Genomic DNA, 19,982 nt, shown 5'->3' on the forward strand with positions numbered 1-19,982 from the left:
CATAAAAGCAATAACGTATGGCCAGATCGGGGTTGAATGTAACGTTTGATCTCCTTTGTGGTAATTTACTACTAAGAGTTAAGATGGGGACTTGGGAAACTAATTTTGAAAAGTTATAGATTGATTCAAAAGATTATGTAAATCTAGGGAAATATAACCTAATCCACGACGAACCTAAGTAAGGTCCTGGCCCAGCTGACATTTGCCAAATCAAAGAGAAAGTTAATACTTGGCTAGCAAAGTTCAGATCGAGCCCCAAGTTTCAGCCCACAAAAACTCTGGGCTTTAGAATTTAATCTCAGCATCTCTTGATGAACTTAATCTCGCAAGCAATGGCATCTTCGGATAAAGAGGAGGAGGACTCAAAAGACTGAGATCCACCACTTCTAATCCCCCTTTCCCTGATATCCTCAACCATCTTATGCACAATAGCCATTCTTGGCCTATCCTTAGGCTCATGAGCAACACAGAGCAAGGACACCTGCAACAAAGCCACCATCTCATCCTCTACCTCTTTACCACCGCCCAGCATCTCCATGTCAAACACCTCTGACGTCCAGTCTTCTCTGACCCTTAAAGTCTGCACCCACTTGGGCAAATATTCTTTGCCATCCTCCGAGGATTCCCCAGTCAGGATTTCTAGCAGGATGATTCCGAAGTTATAGATATCGTGCATTTGGTTGTCCTGTTTTAGGGAAGGAGGTGAGAGGAGAGAGAGGAGAGAGAGGAGGGAGAAGTCGGAGATGCGTGCGTTGCCATGGGTGTCGGCGATGGAGATTTGGGGAAGATGGTGAGGTGGTGAGGGCGGTGGGCTGATTTTAGATGGAAGCAACGAGCGGTGAGGGCGGTGATGGCGATGGATCAAGGACCCGTGGAGTGAGGCCGGTGGAGGAGAGCCGAGGTCGACGAGGGAGGGTCGGAGGAGGGAGGCGGTGAAAATGGGTGAACCGGTGAGGCCGTGAGGGCTAGTAGTGAGGGCGATAGAGATTTGGGGGACATGGTGAGTAGATGAGAGATAGAGGTAGGGTTTAGTAACTTTAGTTGGGTATTTATTTAGCGGGTAAACGGATATCCGTTATCCGAATCCGTATCCGATAAAATCAACTAAACCCGTATCCGTATCCGGATTTTTTTTCTAAAAGGCTATCCGTATCCGTATCCGGATATTTTTGGAAATAGTTATCCGTATCCGTATCCGAATCCGGATCGGATAGCGGGTCGGACTTAATCCGACCCGTTTTCACCCCTACCCATGATTCTTTTTGATATATCATAAGCCTAACTAATCATAGGTTGAATAACTAGTTGTTAAGAAATAGATCAAACTAGTCTTGCCAAGGAACAAAAAAAAGAAAAGAAAAATGGATTAAAACTTACCTAAATCATGCACACACTACCTCCACAGAAACTTCTACAAGTAAACCCTTAACTTCTAAGTTTAGGGTGAAATTGACTCTATTACAAAGTAGATGAGAAAGAGGTAGAAGGCGACATAGAAAGCACCTTTTGTCCCAATATTTTGAAAACTCATCTATATTACCAAGTAGTGTTTTTCTTTTTCTCTAAACACAAGAATTTCATAAAGGATTCAAAAATAAAGTAGGCTGTAGAACAGTAGAACATAGAAGCTAGCTTGACAATATAGCTAAATGCTGCAATCTCAACCAAACCCTTTTGTTAAGTACCATGATAATCGACAAAATGGTTTTTCGTTACACATTTCAGTTTGATCTTCAAATCTCCATTCTATGAAAAAGACATTCAACTTCTCAATCTCAAAATTCTTAAATTATCATTACAAATGGTAGAGAAATAGATAAATGGCAAAATATTCCTCCCATTGATCAGATAGAAATCAGGGTTGCAATTGGGCACACCAATGTTCCTGCTTAAGAACCAGTATTTCCCTGCTCAGCAAAGAAGTGTCATCAGTTTACTCTTATCATACTGGCCACCCTAAATGCAAAGGTAGTAAGGGAACAAACCTTTGCTTTGGACTTCTTAGGTTTGGCTTCGGGAATTGCCTTGAAAGGGATAAATTCTATCCCACCCATGTAGGGCTGCAATGCTTTGGGAATATCAACTCCATCTTCCCTCTGATTGTTTTCGAGAATACAACAGATGGTCCTTTCTGTAGCTGTTAAGGTTGAGTTCAACATATGCACAAACTGCTTTGCTTGTTCATCATTCTGTGAGAAGTCATCACACAAGAAAACTTCAAATTAGCATTTCCAATTGCATTATCTGATCGTAAAGACAAAATGCTAGCTGCATTCGGAATGTCTGAAATAGAGATTGTATGACCAAAAAAATAATCTTTGTGAAGAAGAATCAAACAAAAGGTTGAATTCCTTGCCTTCTTCTGGCCAAATCCAATCCCTAAACTCCTTGACTGGAAGTCCGTGCAATTTGAACAGGAGACCAGTTCTCTGTAGGTCTTTGATGCAGGAAACCATCCTTCTAAGTCATATTTCTTGGCTGCTGCATCATTCAAAGCACCTGATACTATAGCTACAACTTGATAGGGAATATTGAGCTGCAAAATCAAAAACCAGTAAAGCTTTTAATATATCCCTATAAAAATGGCCAAGCTTCAGGAGTCATATTCTATACATGAAAAATATAACACAAAAAGAAGCTTTCAGGAAAGATCACCTCCTTATAAAAATCTTCAGAATTTTTTATCATTTCTTCATGCATCTCCCAAGAGTCATTATCATTTGGACTGGTAATGCAGAACTGCTCTATCTTTTCAAATTGATGTACCCTGAAAATGCCCAGAGTGTCTCGACCATGTGAACCAGCTTCTTTCCGGAAGCAGGTTGAGTATCCAGCATATCTAATAAATCACATGTTTACCATCATACACTAATCAGTCTAAACTCTACAGTTTCTTTACTTTCAGGATAGTAAAATGCAAAGTTTAGTCAAAATTATCCATACCTTATTGGTAAGTCTGATGGATATATTCGATCATTTAGATGATAAGCACATAATGGTTGTTCAGCAGTCGCAATGAGATATTTGTCATCTCCCTCACCTGTTACCTGTAAAAATATGAGCAGAATGTTTGTAACAACATTTCCACAATGACAGCTCGCAATCAAATATACTATATGTTATTCATTCTCACTGCACGTAGGAAAAGATCTTATGACAGTTAATAAGCAAGAATTTTAGAAAAAAAATCCACATAGGTTCACCAATACTCCTGTCAGTTGGAGTACACATGTGAAAGGCATATAAGGATATAGCTTCACCACATAGTGATTCAATAACTTTTTATGGAACCCTCAGACCACCTAGTTATAGATGATCATAAACACTTTTTTTTTAAAACTAGAATTGTGCAGCTTGTGCCAAACACCTGTTGATTTAAGCCCATTCCCACCCCACCCACCCACTCACCCCACAAACAAAACCCAGAAAATAAAAATAAATAATAATCATTTTTGTAATCTGGAAAGCCATTATAGAATTGTACTCCCCTCTAATCAGCCAAAGACTGATTGACATATCTTTCAAAGGCAGTTAATTACAAGTTTATAATACATCTACATGATAAATCAATGTTTTGAAAGGCGGCCGTGGGTGGTGGGCGGTCACCCCACCGCCTAGCGCCTAGGCGGAAGGCGGGTGACAAAGCGGTTTAGCATTTTTAATATAAAAAAATAATAATAATAAATAAACATATATAATATACATTACATACAGTAATTACTGACAAACAAACTAATAGACTAATTACTAAGTGATTAACATTTAACAAATTAAAACATTTCAACGGATTAAGTGATTAATAGATAATTACTAATTTACAACTTCATAAGCATTTATTCTTCAACAGATAATTAACTTAGTCGACTTTTGACTTGTCATTTTGTCTAATTGCCTATCATAACTGATTAACTGATTAAAACAGATTTTAAAAAAAAGATATTCGATCTGCTCGATTGAGAGTGAGATTGTGAAGGGGGGAGTGAGAGAGAGAGAGAGAGAAAGAGAGTGTGAGAGAGGGAGAGAGTGAAAGAGAGAGGGAAAGAGGATCGTACCTCTTTCGCTTCTCGCCGTCCACTTCTCGCTCTCTGCCAACTCGTCCGCTTCTTGCTGTTGCTGCACGATACCACTAGCCGCCGCTTTAGCTACCTTGGAGCTCGTTGTTGGCGGTCATGGACGGGAGAGCTGAAGAGGATCGGAGGTTTATGCCCTTTAGAGTTTCTAATTTCTCTGCCGAGACTCGAGAAAGGAGAGCAACGAGAGAGAGAGAGAGAGAGAGAGAGAGAGAGAGAGAGAGAGAGAGAGAGAGAGAGAGAGAAGAGAGTTTTTATATTAAGGTTAATGCGTTAGTTATTTTAGTGGATAATAACCCAACCCTATACCCGTTTGTAACCCGATAAGGCTGATTGGTGGGCCGAACCGCCATTCCGCCTTATCGGGTGAACGGCCCACCTAGTGCCTTTTGGCGCTCAGGCGACTCGCCAAGGCGGCAGCCCGCCTTATGCGAGCACTATACCGAATGGCGGGGCGGCCGATGCACCGCCCCACCATGGCGGCCACCTTTTCCGATTTTCAAAACACTGTGATAAATTGTTAAATGCAGAACAAAATGAAGCTTTCAAAAACATTAAATAATCCTTTTAGGCCCAAACTAGGTTCTGAAGGTTGAATCAGACAAAGTTGGATGGCTCTTCTTGCTATGAGGCCTTTCCTCTAAACACAACTCAGCATCCGAGCACAGTAATATGCTTAAGGACACCTTGACTTCGAGTTTGGAACAAAATATTGTTAGTAAACAGATTCTTCCGAGTATTTGAAACAACATTTCATGGTAACTTCAAGTTTGGAACAAAATATTGTTAGTAAACAGACTCTTCTGAGTATTTGAAACAACATTTCATGGCTTTGAAAATATCAAATTTTTGTATTCCTTATGAAAAACAAGAATAAAATCCTACTGGATCCATGTAACCAGTTTTATATGCAACCAGTTCTTCAGCTTGCAATTTGTGAAGGTCGGGGTCTTTGACAGATTCTATTGGCCTAATCATCTGATAGTGCTTCAACAACAAACAAGCTTTTGAAGTGCGATTGCCATGGTTGCGCTAACAAATTACTAAAAGCTACCAAATGCACAATTTATAGATAACATTTCCATGTAATAGAGCATCTTTCAAGATTTTAGAATTATTTTTTTACTTTTGCTTTAATTCCACTAGAAATGTTAGAATTTACAATGGCGCGTGCGGATAGTCAAAAGCCATGATTTGCAACTTAAACTAGTTTTAGAGATAACTGTAATTTTCTTTTCAGGAAAAGGCTGGTAAATTAGAGTTAAAAATTGATGCTTAAAAAGGAATCAAGCTGAAAGTCCTGGTAAGCAAACAAGCAAGAATGTTATTCTGACTTCCACTCGAGCAAATGCAAAAGGAGCTCAATTCAAGAAACGTTAAGAAATGACAGAAAATTACTAATAAGGAAAATCCATTTGGGAGATGGAAGATGAATGAATAGGTGGTATCTTCAGATCTTTGCCACGTTGTAGGCAAATGAGAGCACGAGGAACAAAGAGAGAAAAGCTACAATGGCAGAATTACTAAGTAATAGACTTGGATTTTCATCCAAAGAACTCATCTCCACAAGTTTTCATGTATAAATAGTTTATTTGTCTTGGTAAGAAGGAAACCAAACAAAGGAGATAAAATATTTTACTAGTTTCAAAAAATTATGACTCTAAAAAGATAAAGATTATTGTTTCAATCTACAAAATCATAGTGAGAAACAGTCACATAATGGCAAGATTAGAATACAAATAATAAGTACTGCTAACTTTAAGAAAACTGATTTGCCGTCCATTAGCTGATTCCCTGTTTAAAGTTATATATCATACCTCTTGTCACCACAATTGCACAAATATCTAAAAGCAAGGATTTCAAATACCAACTGCATAATTTGCATGCTCTTTGTTCAAACTTAAGGTTCAGAAATAACACTAAACAAGATTCAAGCACTATACATAGAAAATGCACCCAAAAAAAAAAACGAAAAGGTAACTTTCTGTATTCTTTATTGAAATCCAATTCAACTCAAAACTGAATGTCAAACTGCTAATGGCATGGAGAATGCTGCTAAAGTTCCTTTGTTATTCAATTCCTAAATCGGAACTTATCAAGCAACTTTATTTAAACCTTCAGGGCAGAAGATCTAAGTACTTGTCCAGTAAATAAATCATACTTTAGCATATCACAGCGAGAAATACATTTATCTCGTATGAATTTATATAGGGAAAATTGCATACAGAAGTTAAAACTAGAAAATAATAAAGCACTTGCACAGCAGGAAATATTAAAAAAAAGCCTTCTGTAGTTACCTTGTAAAGTTCTTCATCAAACTGTGCCAACTGAGCGCATTTGGCCATAATGTCTTTTCTCATAAAGAATGGGGTCTGAATTGGTTTGTAGTTTCTTTTTCTCAGAAATGCCAGCCCGAAGTTAATTAGCGCCATATTTAGGAGGACACCCTCACCCTTCAAATAGTAGCCTCTCCCACCAGCTACATCAGCACCTACATATTCCAAAGCCATAGCACTGCACCAGTTGCTCATATAACAACTAAAAAATGTACATCCAACACAGCATAACCGAAGTTAATTATTACAAGTAAAAGAACTAAATCTATGAAATGCTCCATATTTGGAAAAGTGACCGCATAGGCGGTTGGTTAACTGCCCCACATATGCATTTACCCGATCCACATGCAATCAAACCGCATGAGGACTGAGCAATGCTTATGCACCCACATATTGAGAAAATATTATGATTAAGAATTAGCATCCTTAGTGAATAAAATATTATGAAGATGATTTTCCATTACATCGCATTTTTATCTATTTATTAGCTTATTATGCTAAAATATTCAATGTACTTGATAGGTAAATTATATATAAATTATTTTTAATATTTTTTTGCTAGACCACATATGCGTTTGCATATGCACCAGCATACCTTATAAGCGCCAAGTGGCTAAGTGACCGCTCGCATACCATGGGCACTTTTCACAACATTGATAAAAGAATAATTAATAAATAGAAATTAACTAGATTTAAGATTCTTAATTGATCTAATTAATAAATGCCCTTGAGCATTTCATAGTAAGAAAACATTAAATGGGATTGCGAGTGATAGTGTAAGTGAAAATAACATGTATTTACAACTATAATTCAGTTGAAAGAGTTCACCAAACAATTCAAGCATACCTTTCTCTAGATCTGCGATATCTAGGAGCTTAACAAGATCCACGTGGTTTCTGAGTTTCCCCTCCATCCGTCTCTCCCCCCATGTCCGAATCACCTCATTATTCACCTAAGCAAACAACGAAAATCAACAACCAATTTCACCACAAAATACAGAAATTCTGAAGGAAAATAACAAACTCCACAAATCAAGACAGACCTCATCATTGCTAACTGGAACCGAATCATGCACGAGATTCCCGATGCCTTCAAGCAGCAAATCTACCGCTGCCTTCGCCTCCTGCACCTCGGCCTCCTTAGCCGCCGTCTTCTTCTTATTCTCCTCCGTGCTCCGTATCAATTCACTGGCGTCTTCCTTCAACTACACCACAAAATGGGAAAAAAAAAAACAGATTTTTAGCCCTAATGGTCAGCAACGATGCCGTGAGAAAGTGAAATCTCACCATCTTGAGGCGGGCGACTTCCTTGTTTATGCGATTGAACTCCTTGCGTAACGACTCGAGCTCGAATTGGCCTGGAAAGAGACAAATCCTATAGATTTCGAACTAGAATAAAAGATCGGAAAGAGACGGCGATAGGGGTTAGATTTCTAATACGTTGGCGCCATTCTTTGTCGAGGCGGATGATGTCGTCAACGACTTCGACGGAGGCGAAGCGGCGGCGCTGCGATTCGCGGATGAGTTCGGGGTCGAAGCCCTTCTCCGCGCGGAAGATGTTGATGTCAAGCATCGAAAGAGCAGGGAAGGGGAAAGGATGGAGACGGCGATTGGAATTCGGAAGACGAAGAAAGATGTAGAAGACGAGGGTTTATGCGATGCCTCAGGGTTGCGGATTCGGGTGCGGCAGTTTTTAGAGGGGATCCGAATGTCTCTTTGTTTACAAGTTCCATGGACGATCTGCAGCAAAAAAAAATCTTTCTGTTTTCTAGTGGACAAATAGATCTCTCTATTATTTAATTATAAATTCAGATATTTTTTTTATTGATTTAGATTAATACCGAATCTAACGATACGCACATTATTTAATCTCGATACGTATATTATTAAAAATTAGAGCGTATTAGTGATTATATAAATTACATAAATAATGCATTACAGTGTATATTTTATATAGTGATACGTATATATTACATAGATAATATGTAATGTTGATGCATATAAATTATATAAGTGATATATAACTCTTTTTTTTTACTCTCAATACACGTATTGTTAAAAATTAGAGCACACATTTCGTATAAACAATACGTATAAATTAGATAAGCGATACTTAACATTTTTTATAATACGACAGTCCTTTTAGAATTTATTAAGGCTAAATCAGTAAAAAAATCTAAAATTATAATTTAATAATAAGAGAGGGATTAATTAGAAAATTAAAAGATTTTTTGCTGCAAATGCAAATGACCCTCCTTTCCACATTGCAAATTTTCTTTTTTCTCATATTATACTTTTTAAGTAAAATCAGTCAATGCAATTGAGGCTTTTCTAAATCCCCTCAGATTCTGTGAAGCCATTTGAATGCACTATCATATCAGCCCTTGTTTTAAGTATTAATGCAAGCCTTCTATAGTCATTTTCATATAAAACATTCCAAATACACCTACCAAGGATTTGTACATGAATTGCCAATACAAAAAGAAATCTAATAATCTAACATTTGGCAGTTTTATGACAAAATTCTACAACCTATTACAAATATCTAAAATACAGTATCTGCTATCTAGCATGGTATAGAACTCAACATTTTCTTTTTACATTCTGAAAAGAAAAAGATACAGACACTGCATACCACATGAAACACATATGTGGAAAGAAATATAAACAACCAGAAAATGTGATGAGCTATGTGGCATCTCAAGAGTAATAAGGAAACAATTAAACACACCATCATCATCATAATTGTAGGCATATAAATACTGCAAAGAGAGCATCTCATATATGTATCATAATTAAGGCATGAAATGAAACATAAGCAATCACTATCATAGAACCTAAACAAGATAAGCATCAAATACATTTGATGTCAAGTACAAGAGAAAGCATGTACCACTAGAGAAAACACATCTACTTTATGCTCAACTTGCTGAATATCCGCTTTCAAAGAACTAGATTCATGCTCAGTAATTGCAGCCTCTCCTCTAACTTATCAATATTTGCAGTCTTGTTAACACTTGGACCAACATCCTACTGAGTAGGCTTAGAAGGATCCATTGGCACACCCTACATTACACAGAATTGTGATACAAAAGCCCCAAAGGGGAAGCTCTTTATAACAGTCATAGACAAAGCAAATTAATACACTGAAAGTAACTAATGGAAAATCAATAGGAACACTCTTGTCAATATGCAATACTTGTTTGACAAAATCCCACAACGAATCATAGTATGAATAACCTCAGCAATATTAGGAAAGCTAGTATAGTATGAAAGTTTTATGTGGGACAACCTATGTTGAGATGATATGGGAGTTTCATTCTAATGCACATATTTCTTGTACCCTTAATGATCGTAGGGTCCAGCTGAAAATAAATGTTGATATCATTGCTGCTCACTTTCATCTAGCACAGCACCCGGGTATATATACATTCTCCCCCTATAAGCCATTCAGGAATTGTTGAGGTTACATATATACTATTGTTAGTCCACAGGCAGTGTGGGAAAAGAATATGATTCATTGTCTGGCAAGTACCGCATATAAACCTAATATGCTTGTTCAATGTACTAAGAAAATTTAATACATCGAAAATGACATACCTCATTCAGTGTTCCTGTTGATTTTCCATTAGTCATTTTTCAATGTATTGAGTCTGTTGCATTGACTATAACTACTGTAGAGGGCTTTTCCTTGGGATTTTAATATCACAGTTCTCTGCAATAAAAAGTGTGCCAGTGGCCTTCTGAGCCTACATAGGACATAGGAGTTCTTGAGACCTTTAGATTATTCTACTTCAAGTCACAATAAAACTCATGCATCAAGAAAGCATCAGAAGGATGTTAGTGTGAGATGAGACTGGATGTTGATGAGGAGTTAGAAGATGGGGATGCGACTATTGATCAGAAATCTAGTTTTTTGAAAGCAATTTTCAACAAGTTAAGGATAAAGTAGATGCGCTTTTTCCGTTGGTTAATGATCTTCGAGCTGTGCTTCACCGTCAGTTTCCACCTCCTTCTTAGTCTGCCTTTGTCATTTGTGAAAAAGGGGGAGTCATCATAACATATTTCGAAGAAGGCTTGGCTGAAGGCATTGATTTGGTGAGGGGTATGGAATGTGCAATGATGGAGGATCCCTTCCCTGAAATGATAAGAAACTCTGTCAACAGGAAGAACAACAAGAGCCAAATATGTAGAGAATGAAAAATGAACTGGAAGTAATGAAGAATAAAGAGTTCAAACTGATATCTATGACACACCACTAAGATTATCTTCATGCTGATGAAAACAAAGTGCTGCGAAAGGTCAATGATAATTGTGCACACATGATCGCATTCTTCATTCAAGCCAAAGAGGTCGGGCAGCTGACAGTATTCTCTTTGCATCATCTGCAAACAGAATATGAATATTCTTTTACATGGTTAGCCTTGGAAATGAAATGGTCATGAAGAAAGCTAGGATGAGAAAAACATTTCAAAGGGAACTGAGATTAATTAGTACAAGGCTAGGAAGCAAATCTCTGACTTGTTTTAGTATCAATCGACAAGTTTGAATACATGCTTCACAAAGAAAACTCATGCTCCACATCTTGCAAAAGCCCAAAAGAAGTCTACTAGGATTTTACATTCATACCTGCAACATTTGTTGAGCAAAATTTGGTTGGTACATTTGTTTTAGCCTCAACTGCTGCTTTAGCAACAGCTATACCCACTGCTACACTCTGCATCACATCCAAACCAGAAGAAACTGAAGCAAGGATTCCGCCAACCAAGCAGTCACCTGCCCCTGTAAGGCTCACAACTGATGCAGGAAGTGCAGGAAAATGGAAAGCACAAGATCTAAAGGATTTTTGTCCAGTCTCAATGGAACTGATACACTGCTCTATTGGACATGCTTCTTTCAAAAGTTCATGTAATTGCCCGGTGAAACCGGTCGTCGTCCTCTTCAAATGATCTTTCATGAAACTTAACCCCTCTCTACAACACAAAAATACTCCATCTGAGCCAAGCGTGACAAGAAGCAATTTGATGCCTTTCTGGAGCAAAAAGTAAATGGACGGCTTAAGCATCTGGAATAAATATTCCACAGAATGGCTGACACCTTTTGTGGCTTCACTCCGAATAAATTCAAATTCTTTCTGTGGTAACAAAGCATTTGCCATAGCGACTAGTTCATTTTCATTTGGGGAAGCACAAGTTATCTGAGTAAGAAGGAATCAGTCATAACTTGATTAACTCATAAAAAATTATATTTATGAAGCAAAAAAGCACAATTGCCAGAGCATCAACAACATGACAAATAGACGTTGATATATCCCTTTACATTCCCCCAAACCAACAACTCTTTCCAAAGAGATTATATTGTTTTGTAAAATTCTCTTTCAATAGTGCATTTTGCTCTGTAAATAACAAAAAATGTAGTATTGTATGTAAACACATATAATTGATATGCAGCACTCACATAATCTATGACAGAGGCAATTCTTGTAGACTTCGTCACAGAGACAGGTTCAAACCACACTGGGATTCCAGACCCTGCAGCTACTGGAAAATGTATCCAAAAAATTATTAGAATTCTATAAATGTATAAGAAATTTACTATTTGGGCTGTTAGATATGCTAGGATCAAATGAGAAAGTGGCCTTGTTAGTGAAAGTCATAATAAATTGGTTGCCTTCTCTTATAGAAAGAACAAAACTATCAAAGAACAGATGATGAGACTTCAATATCATAATAATGAAGCTGCAGTTTTCCACTCCTGAGAACAGTTTAGCATATTATTGGTTGCTACTATGGGGCCCGGAAACACAAGGGATTTTACTCATTGGTGTTTAGGCAGTCTGCGGACTTTTGCTGCTCTCCATGGTGCTTTCGGACTGATTTCATGTTCCGTCAATTCAAACCATCAGATCAATTGCAATTGCAGACGTCAGAAACAAGGGACATCAAAATCCAAGAAATTCTGACTGGATATAAATATATAACCAGCCAACGGAATAACCTTTCTAGCATAATAATTGATTATTTTATTGCGATTAAGTCATGCGACTCTTAAATGAGTTTTTTATCATGACTGAAGGGACTAATGTCAATGACTCATTAAAAGGAATAAAAAGGGACTAATCCTTGCATCAACAGTAACACCAAAATTACCATACTGCTTCTCCTTGGATTAGGAGTTCAGCAGACTTACATATACATGACCATGCCACACCGATTGGTACCTAGAAATTGGCTACAGAAAGAGATGCATGAAGAATGACAACAAAACAAAAATCTTAGGACGTCAGCTCCTTAGAATTTTAGATGATTTCAACTAAACAGTAAAGAAGACTAACAATCAGATGATATTTAGCTCAAAAATCAAAAGTAAATGAAGACAAAAGAACATACCTTGACAAGAAATTTGAAGTGATTGAGGAGATAAATTTGCATCGACCATCAAGACTGGTGCCGTACATATATTATGCTGAAATCGACATATCCATTCAGGATTCAGATATGTTTCCTGGACAAAGGCAATTATTTTTTCAGATTAAAAACTAAAAGTTGAAAATATGGAGTACATACTCCAAAATCCTAATTTATTACAATTCTGCCCTCGTTAATATGTTCTTTGGTCTTGCAAATGAAAAATAAAAGCATCTTACAACTGCCTCAACACTTGCAACAGCTGCAGCCAACTCTCCACTGCAATCAAATACATTCGATACAACAGGTGTTGTGGCACCAGGCAACTGCAGGATTCCTACATATAAATGACCCAAAAAGAAATGCACTAATAGTTCAGAAGTCAAATTGATAGGAACAGTATGGACCAAGAAAAGAATAACATAGGCAACTCGTATGCAATGCAAAAGGAGGATAAAATGGTAAAGAACAGGAAAATGACTCATTTGCAACATAGACGATGAAAGGTTGTGAAATAGATCAGCTAAAGTGAAACTCAAAATGTTTGTGAAAGGGTGTGAAAAGGTCAGCCAAACTGCAACTCGGAGGTATATGAAAGACAGAGGGTAAAGCATATAGAAGTGTCTTCTCCTTTATATCTGATATCATAGTATAAGCAAGTACACTAACTAACAAACGAGCAACCCTTAAAAATTTTGTAGATCTAGGATGAGTATAGAGTCTATAGATGGGTGTGAATGACAAAATCTGTTGTAGGTAATAATTTTATCTTCTCAGAAATAAATAAAGACAGAAGGTTGAATGAAATTTAACTCATTGAAAGAATGCCAAAAGACTCAAAACAAAACAATGTGCTTCATAAACCTTGTTGAGTTAGTTTTGCTACACTTGAACAGTTTTTCACAATGTTGTAAGGAGATCATCTGTAAAGACTAAAGCCAGTTTTAGTTTGCAGCATGTGTTCATTCTGATATCTTATAGTCATCTCTTATTGTTCCAGTAGGTTACCAGAATGGTAGATAAAGCGTAGTATAATTGTCCATCACTGTAGTACATACACCTTTGAAATTCTTGTAACAAATTAATATTTGTCTCGTCTGGAAATTACTGCAATTTGAATTGTGGAAAAGACAATGCCTAGCCATTATTATTTAGTAATTCCAAATAAAGAGAAGCTCTATCTTTTATCTTGCACACTATGAAGCACGGATACTTCATTTACTCCTCCCTACCGGTATGTGATATGTCGGACCTCGATATCGTCTAATACATATCAGATACACTTAGAAAATATTAATTTTAATTTTTCGATATGGCAAGATATGGCTCCGATACATTTCTTGATCATCCAATCTTTTTTTTTTTTGTACTAACAAATGCTATATAACACATATACTTTATATGTATATATGATTATCCAATCCTTCATGATACTTTAAAGCTTTGTTTATTTGATAATGAATTAAGCAAATAACTTCAAAGCCATTTAAAGATCCAAATTCGTTATAGATGAATAGTTGAATTAGGTTTCAATATTTTACTAACATTTTTAAGTTTAATATCAGTTTCTGTTATAATATTATTCTAAAGTTTTAGGCATGTAGATACAAAACATGTAGTTTTATTTCATTTATTTATCTTTTTTGGGATGTAATCATTTTTTACCATATTTTATGTTAGTTGACAATAAATTAAAAATATATCATTTATTTATTTATTCATTTGGCATATCCATGTTGTATTCGTACCCTACTTTTAAGAATTTGTCCTATCCCCCGAATTCATATCTCCATATTCCTGTATCCCGTATTCTTGCTTCATAGCTTGCGTACCTAGAATCATCATTTATAGCTTTTTTTTCCTGCAAATTGAGGGACAGCTATAGACCAGTAAAAGTAATGGGCTGTCATACAAGGATTGTGCTAGTTCTCTTCACCAGCCAAATGAGCACAATCAGCTTTTGGTTATGAAGCAGAGAAGGAACTAGAGAACTTTATAAAATGGAATAGTTATACTTCAACAATCTCCGTATGTCTAGTAACCGGTGAACAAAAGGTTCAAGTGCAGGGTTTGCAACGAAACCTTGTAACACTACTTTGCATGCAGAAAGCCCTACCAATTTCATCGAAGCTTCAAAAGCTCAGGAAGATAGGCAGTAGCTCTAAAATTAGGTAATTTTTTATCCACCAAAAGGGTCACAATGCTTATGGAAACGTAACCAACAACCATTCTGAAAAATGGAAATCTGAAAGCAGGGGCAGTCAGAGATGCAAGAAAATAGTACATGATCAGAATATTCTAATGATGAGAGAGAAGGCTTGATACAATCACCTGACTAAGTGGCCCAAAGACTTCCACAGTTGAAATTTATCAGTAAAAGGAAAATAACAATGAAAATGATGTTCTGCATTTTTTACTTTTGGCAAACCTATGATACATTTTGTAATAGTTAGAGAAAAATAGGACTAGAAAGAGCGAAGACTAGGTGACCTTGTAATTACCTTCTGTAGAAAGTCCAGCAGATTTCCAATATCTCAAGAGTAAATCTCCTTCATTTGCAAAGAAAAGAAAATTCACTTTTCACTATGAAGTCACTAGATAATGCATTCATAACAGTAAAATTATTCACCTGCCATGTCTTGTCCAACAATGCTAATCATAAAAGGTTTACTTCCAAGCTTTGAAATGCACTCAGCGACATTCCTTGCTACTCCTCCACTTACATATTGAACCTGAAGATTTAACATATTAAATCTTAAAATAGAGTTTTGGATCCTGTTCTTGAGAATGCTAGACATCATTTTTTGCCAAAGCAAGCAAATTGTGAGCATTAGAAATATTAAAAATAGAATCAGTCTATAATGAAAAATAGCATTCGATGAGCAAAGATTGATGAAATATAAGGGAATACCAAGCAACAAGAAAGTATAAAAGTATAACAATCTAGTGCAGGAAAAATCTTTCAAGCAACTTCCTGTTTAGCACAGATTTAATTAGTCATTTCCTTCTCCTCTCTCATATAAATAAATGCCTGCATTAAACCAGTAGACAGACAAACAACTTTATGGCTAGTATTCTTAAGTCCTGATACTTTGACTATCTTAGGGTAAAAATAAATGATTGTAGGTTCAATTTTATATACAGGAAGGTTAGACAAAGAGCATGAGGGAATTCCCTTCTTATAAACAGTAATGTTGATTTAACACAAGATCATGGCAACTACATTGTACTCTATGGAGAGATAGATGGAAGATCTTAACAGAAAACTTTCAATATAATTATGTGTAACTGCAGGACCTTCCTTCCTATAACTAGCAAAGTGCAGTGAAACTCAATTAAAATACAAGCCATATCAACATAACCTGGCAGTGAAGAGTCCAACTTAAACTATGTGATTTTTGTTGAAATGCACCTAGCGCACCATTGCATTCATATCATTTTCCCAGTTAACTATCTCTTGTGATTTCAGAATTTGTCTTCATACAAACATTTTAAATATCTTTACACTTAAAACTGCTCACCATCAATAATGAATTTCCCATATCTGGATTCTGAAGGCCTCTAATGGTTCTTAATAGAATGTAATAAGTTATTTGATCAATTTTGACTATTCTTCAACAATTATATTTTTATTTGTTTATTTTTTAACCTAGAACTCAAGTGGCCCCTTGACCACCCATCTATCTACCGCTTCAGGTTCTCAAAACCTTATTCAGACCTAAAGCAAAAAAAAAGGAATCACCTTTTCGACTCCATCTATCTACCGCTTCAGGTTCTCAAAACCTTATTCAGACCTAAAGCAAAAAAAAAAAAGGAATCACCTTTTCGACTCCATCTATCTTTCTACTTCACATCCTATCACAAAGTTGTACTATTTACCACAATCCCAAATTTAATCCTCAACTAAGCCCCACAAAGTCGCAAGCCCAGATACCCAAATGCAATCAAAAGCGAAGCCTTCAACTCAATCAAAAGCCTGAGCTAGTACTTTTCCAGGAGTCGTCGTTCCGGGACTCGGGTGCGCGTAAGGCATGGCGTGGATGTCCAAGACCATCCCACCAATGATGACAGGAGACGGCTCCGCGGCGCTGAGGGGATTCTGGGAACAGATTAAGCGAGAGGACACGGGGTAAGATAGGATGGGGATCAAATATTTGAAGCAAATTGGGGGGGATGATGTGCCTTTTACGTACTCGACGAAGGTTTCGGGTGGGGACGTGAGGGAGAAGGAGATGGCGAGCGATGGATTCTAATCTTCTCTGGGCAGAATTCTCCATCGCGGTCTGTAGCTTTTGAGTCTCTCGTTCGTTCGTCCGGATTCTGTCGCAGGTGATGATTAATTAGCTCGTGAAGGAAGATGAGATAAATATAGGATAATAGATTTTATATTAGTTATTAAAGTTTTAATCTTTGTGTGAATATCCACACATCGAGTTCAACTTTCATCTCCGATCCCCTGGTGGAATAAAAATAAACTTATTTATATAGTTTAAAAAATATATGAAAAAAAAATTGAAAATGGCATTCTTTCATTTGAATGGTGAGTTAAAAATGGAGAAATCTATATGGAATAAATAAGAAAGGTTTATAGGCCCCAAGAAGAAGGAAAGATGTGCAAACTAATTAAGTCTTTCTGCAGACTTAAACATGCATATAAACAATGATATAAAGAATTTAATAATGTCAAACGATTTTTTGCGTTAATAAGTGTGATAAGTGTATTTATGTAAAAGATGATTTGGATAATGTTATTGTATACCTTTATGCCGATGATCTAATTATAATATATAGTAATATATATTAATGTTTTCAAAGCTAACAAGAATACGTTGATTAGCAAGTTCAATATGAAAAGTTTGGAAGTTGTAAATGTAACACTGGGTGTAAAGATCACTGAAATAACTAAAGAGTATGTTAATATCTTAATTGTATTATATTGAGAAAATTACTTAATAAATTTGGTAAAAATAATCATAATCTTATAAGAATACATATCTAAATATTGCCGCCATCTTATGAAGAATATATGTGCATCTATATATATATACACGTGGATGATAATAGACATCATAAATTACACTTTTAGAATATTATATAATTTGTAAGTAAATTGAGTAAATATACAAGTAATCTCGTGAAAAACTACTTAAAGGCAATCGTTATAGTACTCAAATATCTAAAATACACCGTTTCTATGAATTATACTATGTAAGATATATAACTTAGTCTTTGGGCTCCAAGCAATACTTATGATTTAGGGTAAAGAAAACTTTGTTAGATCAACTCACTCGTGCATGCCGACTCTACCCGATTCGATTCACGCGTATTCTATTCTATAATATATAAGTTCTAATTTAGTGTAATACTATTATTGGCTCAAATTTTATGACTTTGAATTATATCGTCAAACAACATAACTATGACTACAAATAATTAGATTGATCATAATTAGAGTCCGTCACATTAAGAGCATAAGATAAATTTAAAGAGAGAGATTTTGTAGAGAAACCATATAACTTACACATCCCGCGAGTAGAAAACATACTTCTTCTTTTTTACATAATTACAAATTTGAACACATAATAAAAAGACTAATATGCCTTTAGACTCTATATTAGATTGTGTTAGAACCGGTACCGAGTATGAAAATAGATTATCACTTGTTGTTAGATTAGGATTGGGTATTAAAGTATTTTCTATTGCCAATAGATAGATAGCTAGGAAGAGTATGCAGGATCAGAAGAATGTTTTCAGATATATTAAGTACAATATCCTTTTCTTTGCTTTTGTGACATGCAGCTTAGGCACTGATATGAATCCTGTCTATATGCACAAAGCATGATGCACATGAAATGCAAATCTCTGCTGTCAAGATAGGATCTAACATTGCTACGTTACAGTTCATAAATCAAAATAGACAACTTCACATCAACATGGTTACAAATATCTTGGATATGACTTCTAAATTCAAACCTATAAATATTTATACAACATAAGTCTCTTTAACTATCTGATCATATTTTTATTAGTGCTGAATTAGACACATCTTTTTCACGCATATTATCTACTTAAACCAATCATAATATCTCGAGATTCTATTATCGAAATATTTATTTTTATTCCATGTGGACTTAAGTCTTGCATGTCAGATTCAAAAGAGTTCAATTGCATCCATCCAAAATCTATTGCACTCCACCTATGCTCTCTAAGGCACTTAGGAATTGGACCACCAAGAATCATATTCCTTTTTAACTTACTAGACGGTTCACACATTTGTGAAGAAAATTAGGGTAAATTCTTCTCCTTCTACCCGAATAAAATCTTATCCACAAATAGTTTGCAAAATATTACACTATAGATCTGGCATCATCGTATACGTCAATACATATGATTAATAAGTTGCCACATCATTTTGTTTGTAGAATATTTGTAAAACATACTCGCATAGAGGGAGACATAACACCACACAGAGATCATTTCTAAGGTCATGGACATGCACATAATTTAGCCTATGATGAAGACTCATCTTGCTAATCCTAGAGGACACCACACTAAGTTTTAGTGTAGCCCTTGTGGTTACATTTGCAAAATAGAGCCCTAGCATGGGCCCAAAGCTTGGCTGCTCATAGTTTACATCACATCTCCTATCTTCTACTACTGTAATCATTTATGAAAAGGGAATTTGCCCACCTCTTAATTTTGCTCAAAAAACTAAAAAATTTAGAAGATAATGTCTAATAGTACTTCTCAATTTTCTGACCAACAGAATTTGGAAGATATTACCCCCATCTCTCTCTCTCTATCTCTCTATCTCTCTCAAGGAAGTGACAAAGATGTCAACTTCCAGTAATGGTTATAGAAGAACGGATGGGAATTCATGTAGGGGAGGAAGTGAGGCCCCACCATTCTCCTTGTCATCAAACTTGGACCATGGCATATTGAGATATATCCTGGGGAAGGAAAAAAATACAACTAGCTAACCCAAAAAGGAGCCCAACTGATTAGATGTTGGAGATTCTACGCTTCATAGGTTTACCTCATATTCCAGTACGGGAAATATCCAAGGAGAATTGAGCCCCTAAATATTCCATTAATCAAGCAGGAGTATCTAATGCAAAGGCTTAGAAGGAAAAAGAAATCCACATGAAAAGCTGATAGCAATTGCATTAC

General features: G+C 36.1%; 2 protein-coding genes across 2 annotated transcripts; both read right to left on the reverse strand.

Annotated features, from left to right (window-relative positions):
* Positions 1–1,624: 1,624 nt before the first annotated feature.
* LOC140773711 (serine--tRNA ligase) lies at positions 1,625–8,116 on the reverse strand. Its single transcript, XM_073116413.1, has 10 exons — positions 7,846–8,116; positions 7,693–7,763; positions 7,449–7,610; positions 7,253–7,358; positions 6,368–6,561; positions 2,944–3,047; positions 2,656–2,839; positions 2,357–2,536; positions 1,986–2,189; positions 1,625–1,907 (listed from the first exon to the last, which is right to left on the reverse strand). The coding sequence occupies exons 1-10, from the start codon at positions 7,976–7,978 to the stop codon at positions 1,890–1,892; spliced, it is 1,356 nt and encodes a 451-aa protein (XP_072972514.1). The 5' UTR covers positions 7,979–8,116; the 3' UTR covers positions 1,625–1,889.
* A 47-nt stretch (positions 8,117–8,163) lies between these two features.
* On the reverse strand, positions 8,164–17,257 carry LOC140773713 (pseudouridine kinase). Its single transcript, XM_073116415.1, has 10 exons — positions 17,006–17,257; positions 16,801–16,911; positions 15,442–15,544; positions 15,314–15,361; positions 13,052–13,149; positions 12,795–12,909; positions 11,863–11,945; positions 11,035–11,602; positions 10,662–10,790; positions 8,164–10,543 (listed from the first exon to the last, which is right to left on the reverse strand). Exons 1-9 carry the CDS (start codon positions 17,087–17,089, stop codon positions 10,741–10,743), a joined length of 1,260 nt encoding a protein of 419 aa, XP_072972516.1. The 5' UTR covers positions 17,090–17,257; the 3' UTR covers positions 8,164–10,543; positions 10,662–10,740.
* Between the last annotated feature and the right edge of the window lie 2,725 nt (positions 17,258–19,982).

This window comes from Typha angustifolia, chromosome 13 (assembly GCF_048772165.1).
Source record: "Typha angustifolia cultivar Huaian chromosome 13, ASM4877216v1, whole genome shotgun sequence".
NCBI classification, from domain to species: Eukaryota; Viridiplantae; Streptophyta; class Magnoliopsida; order Poales; family Typhaceae; genus Typha; species Typha angustifolia.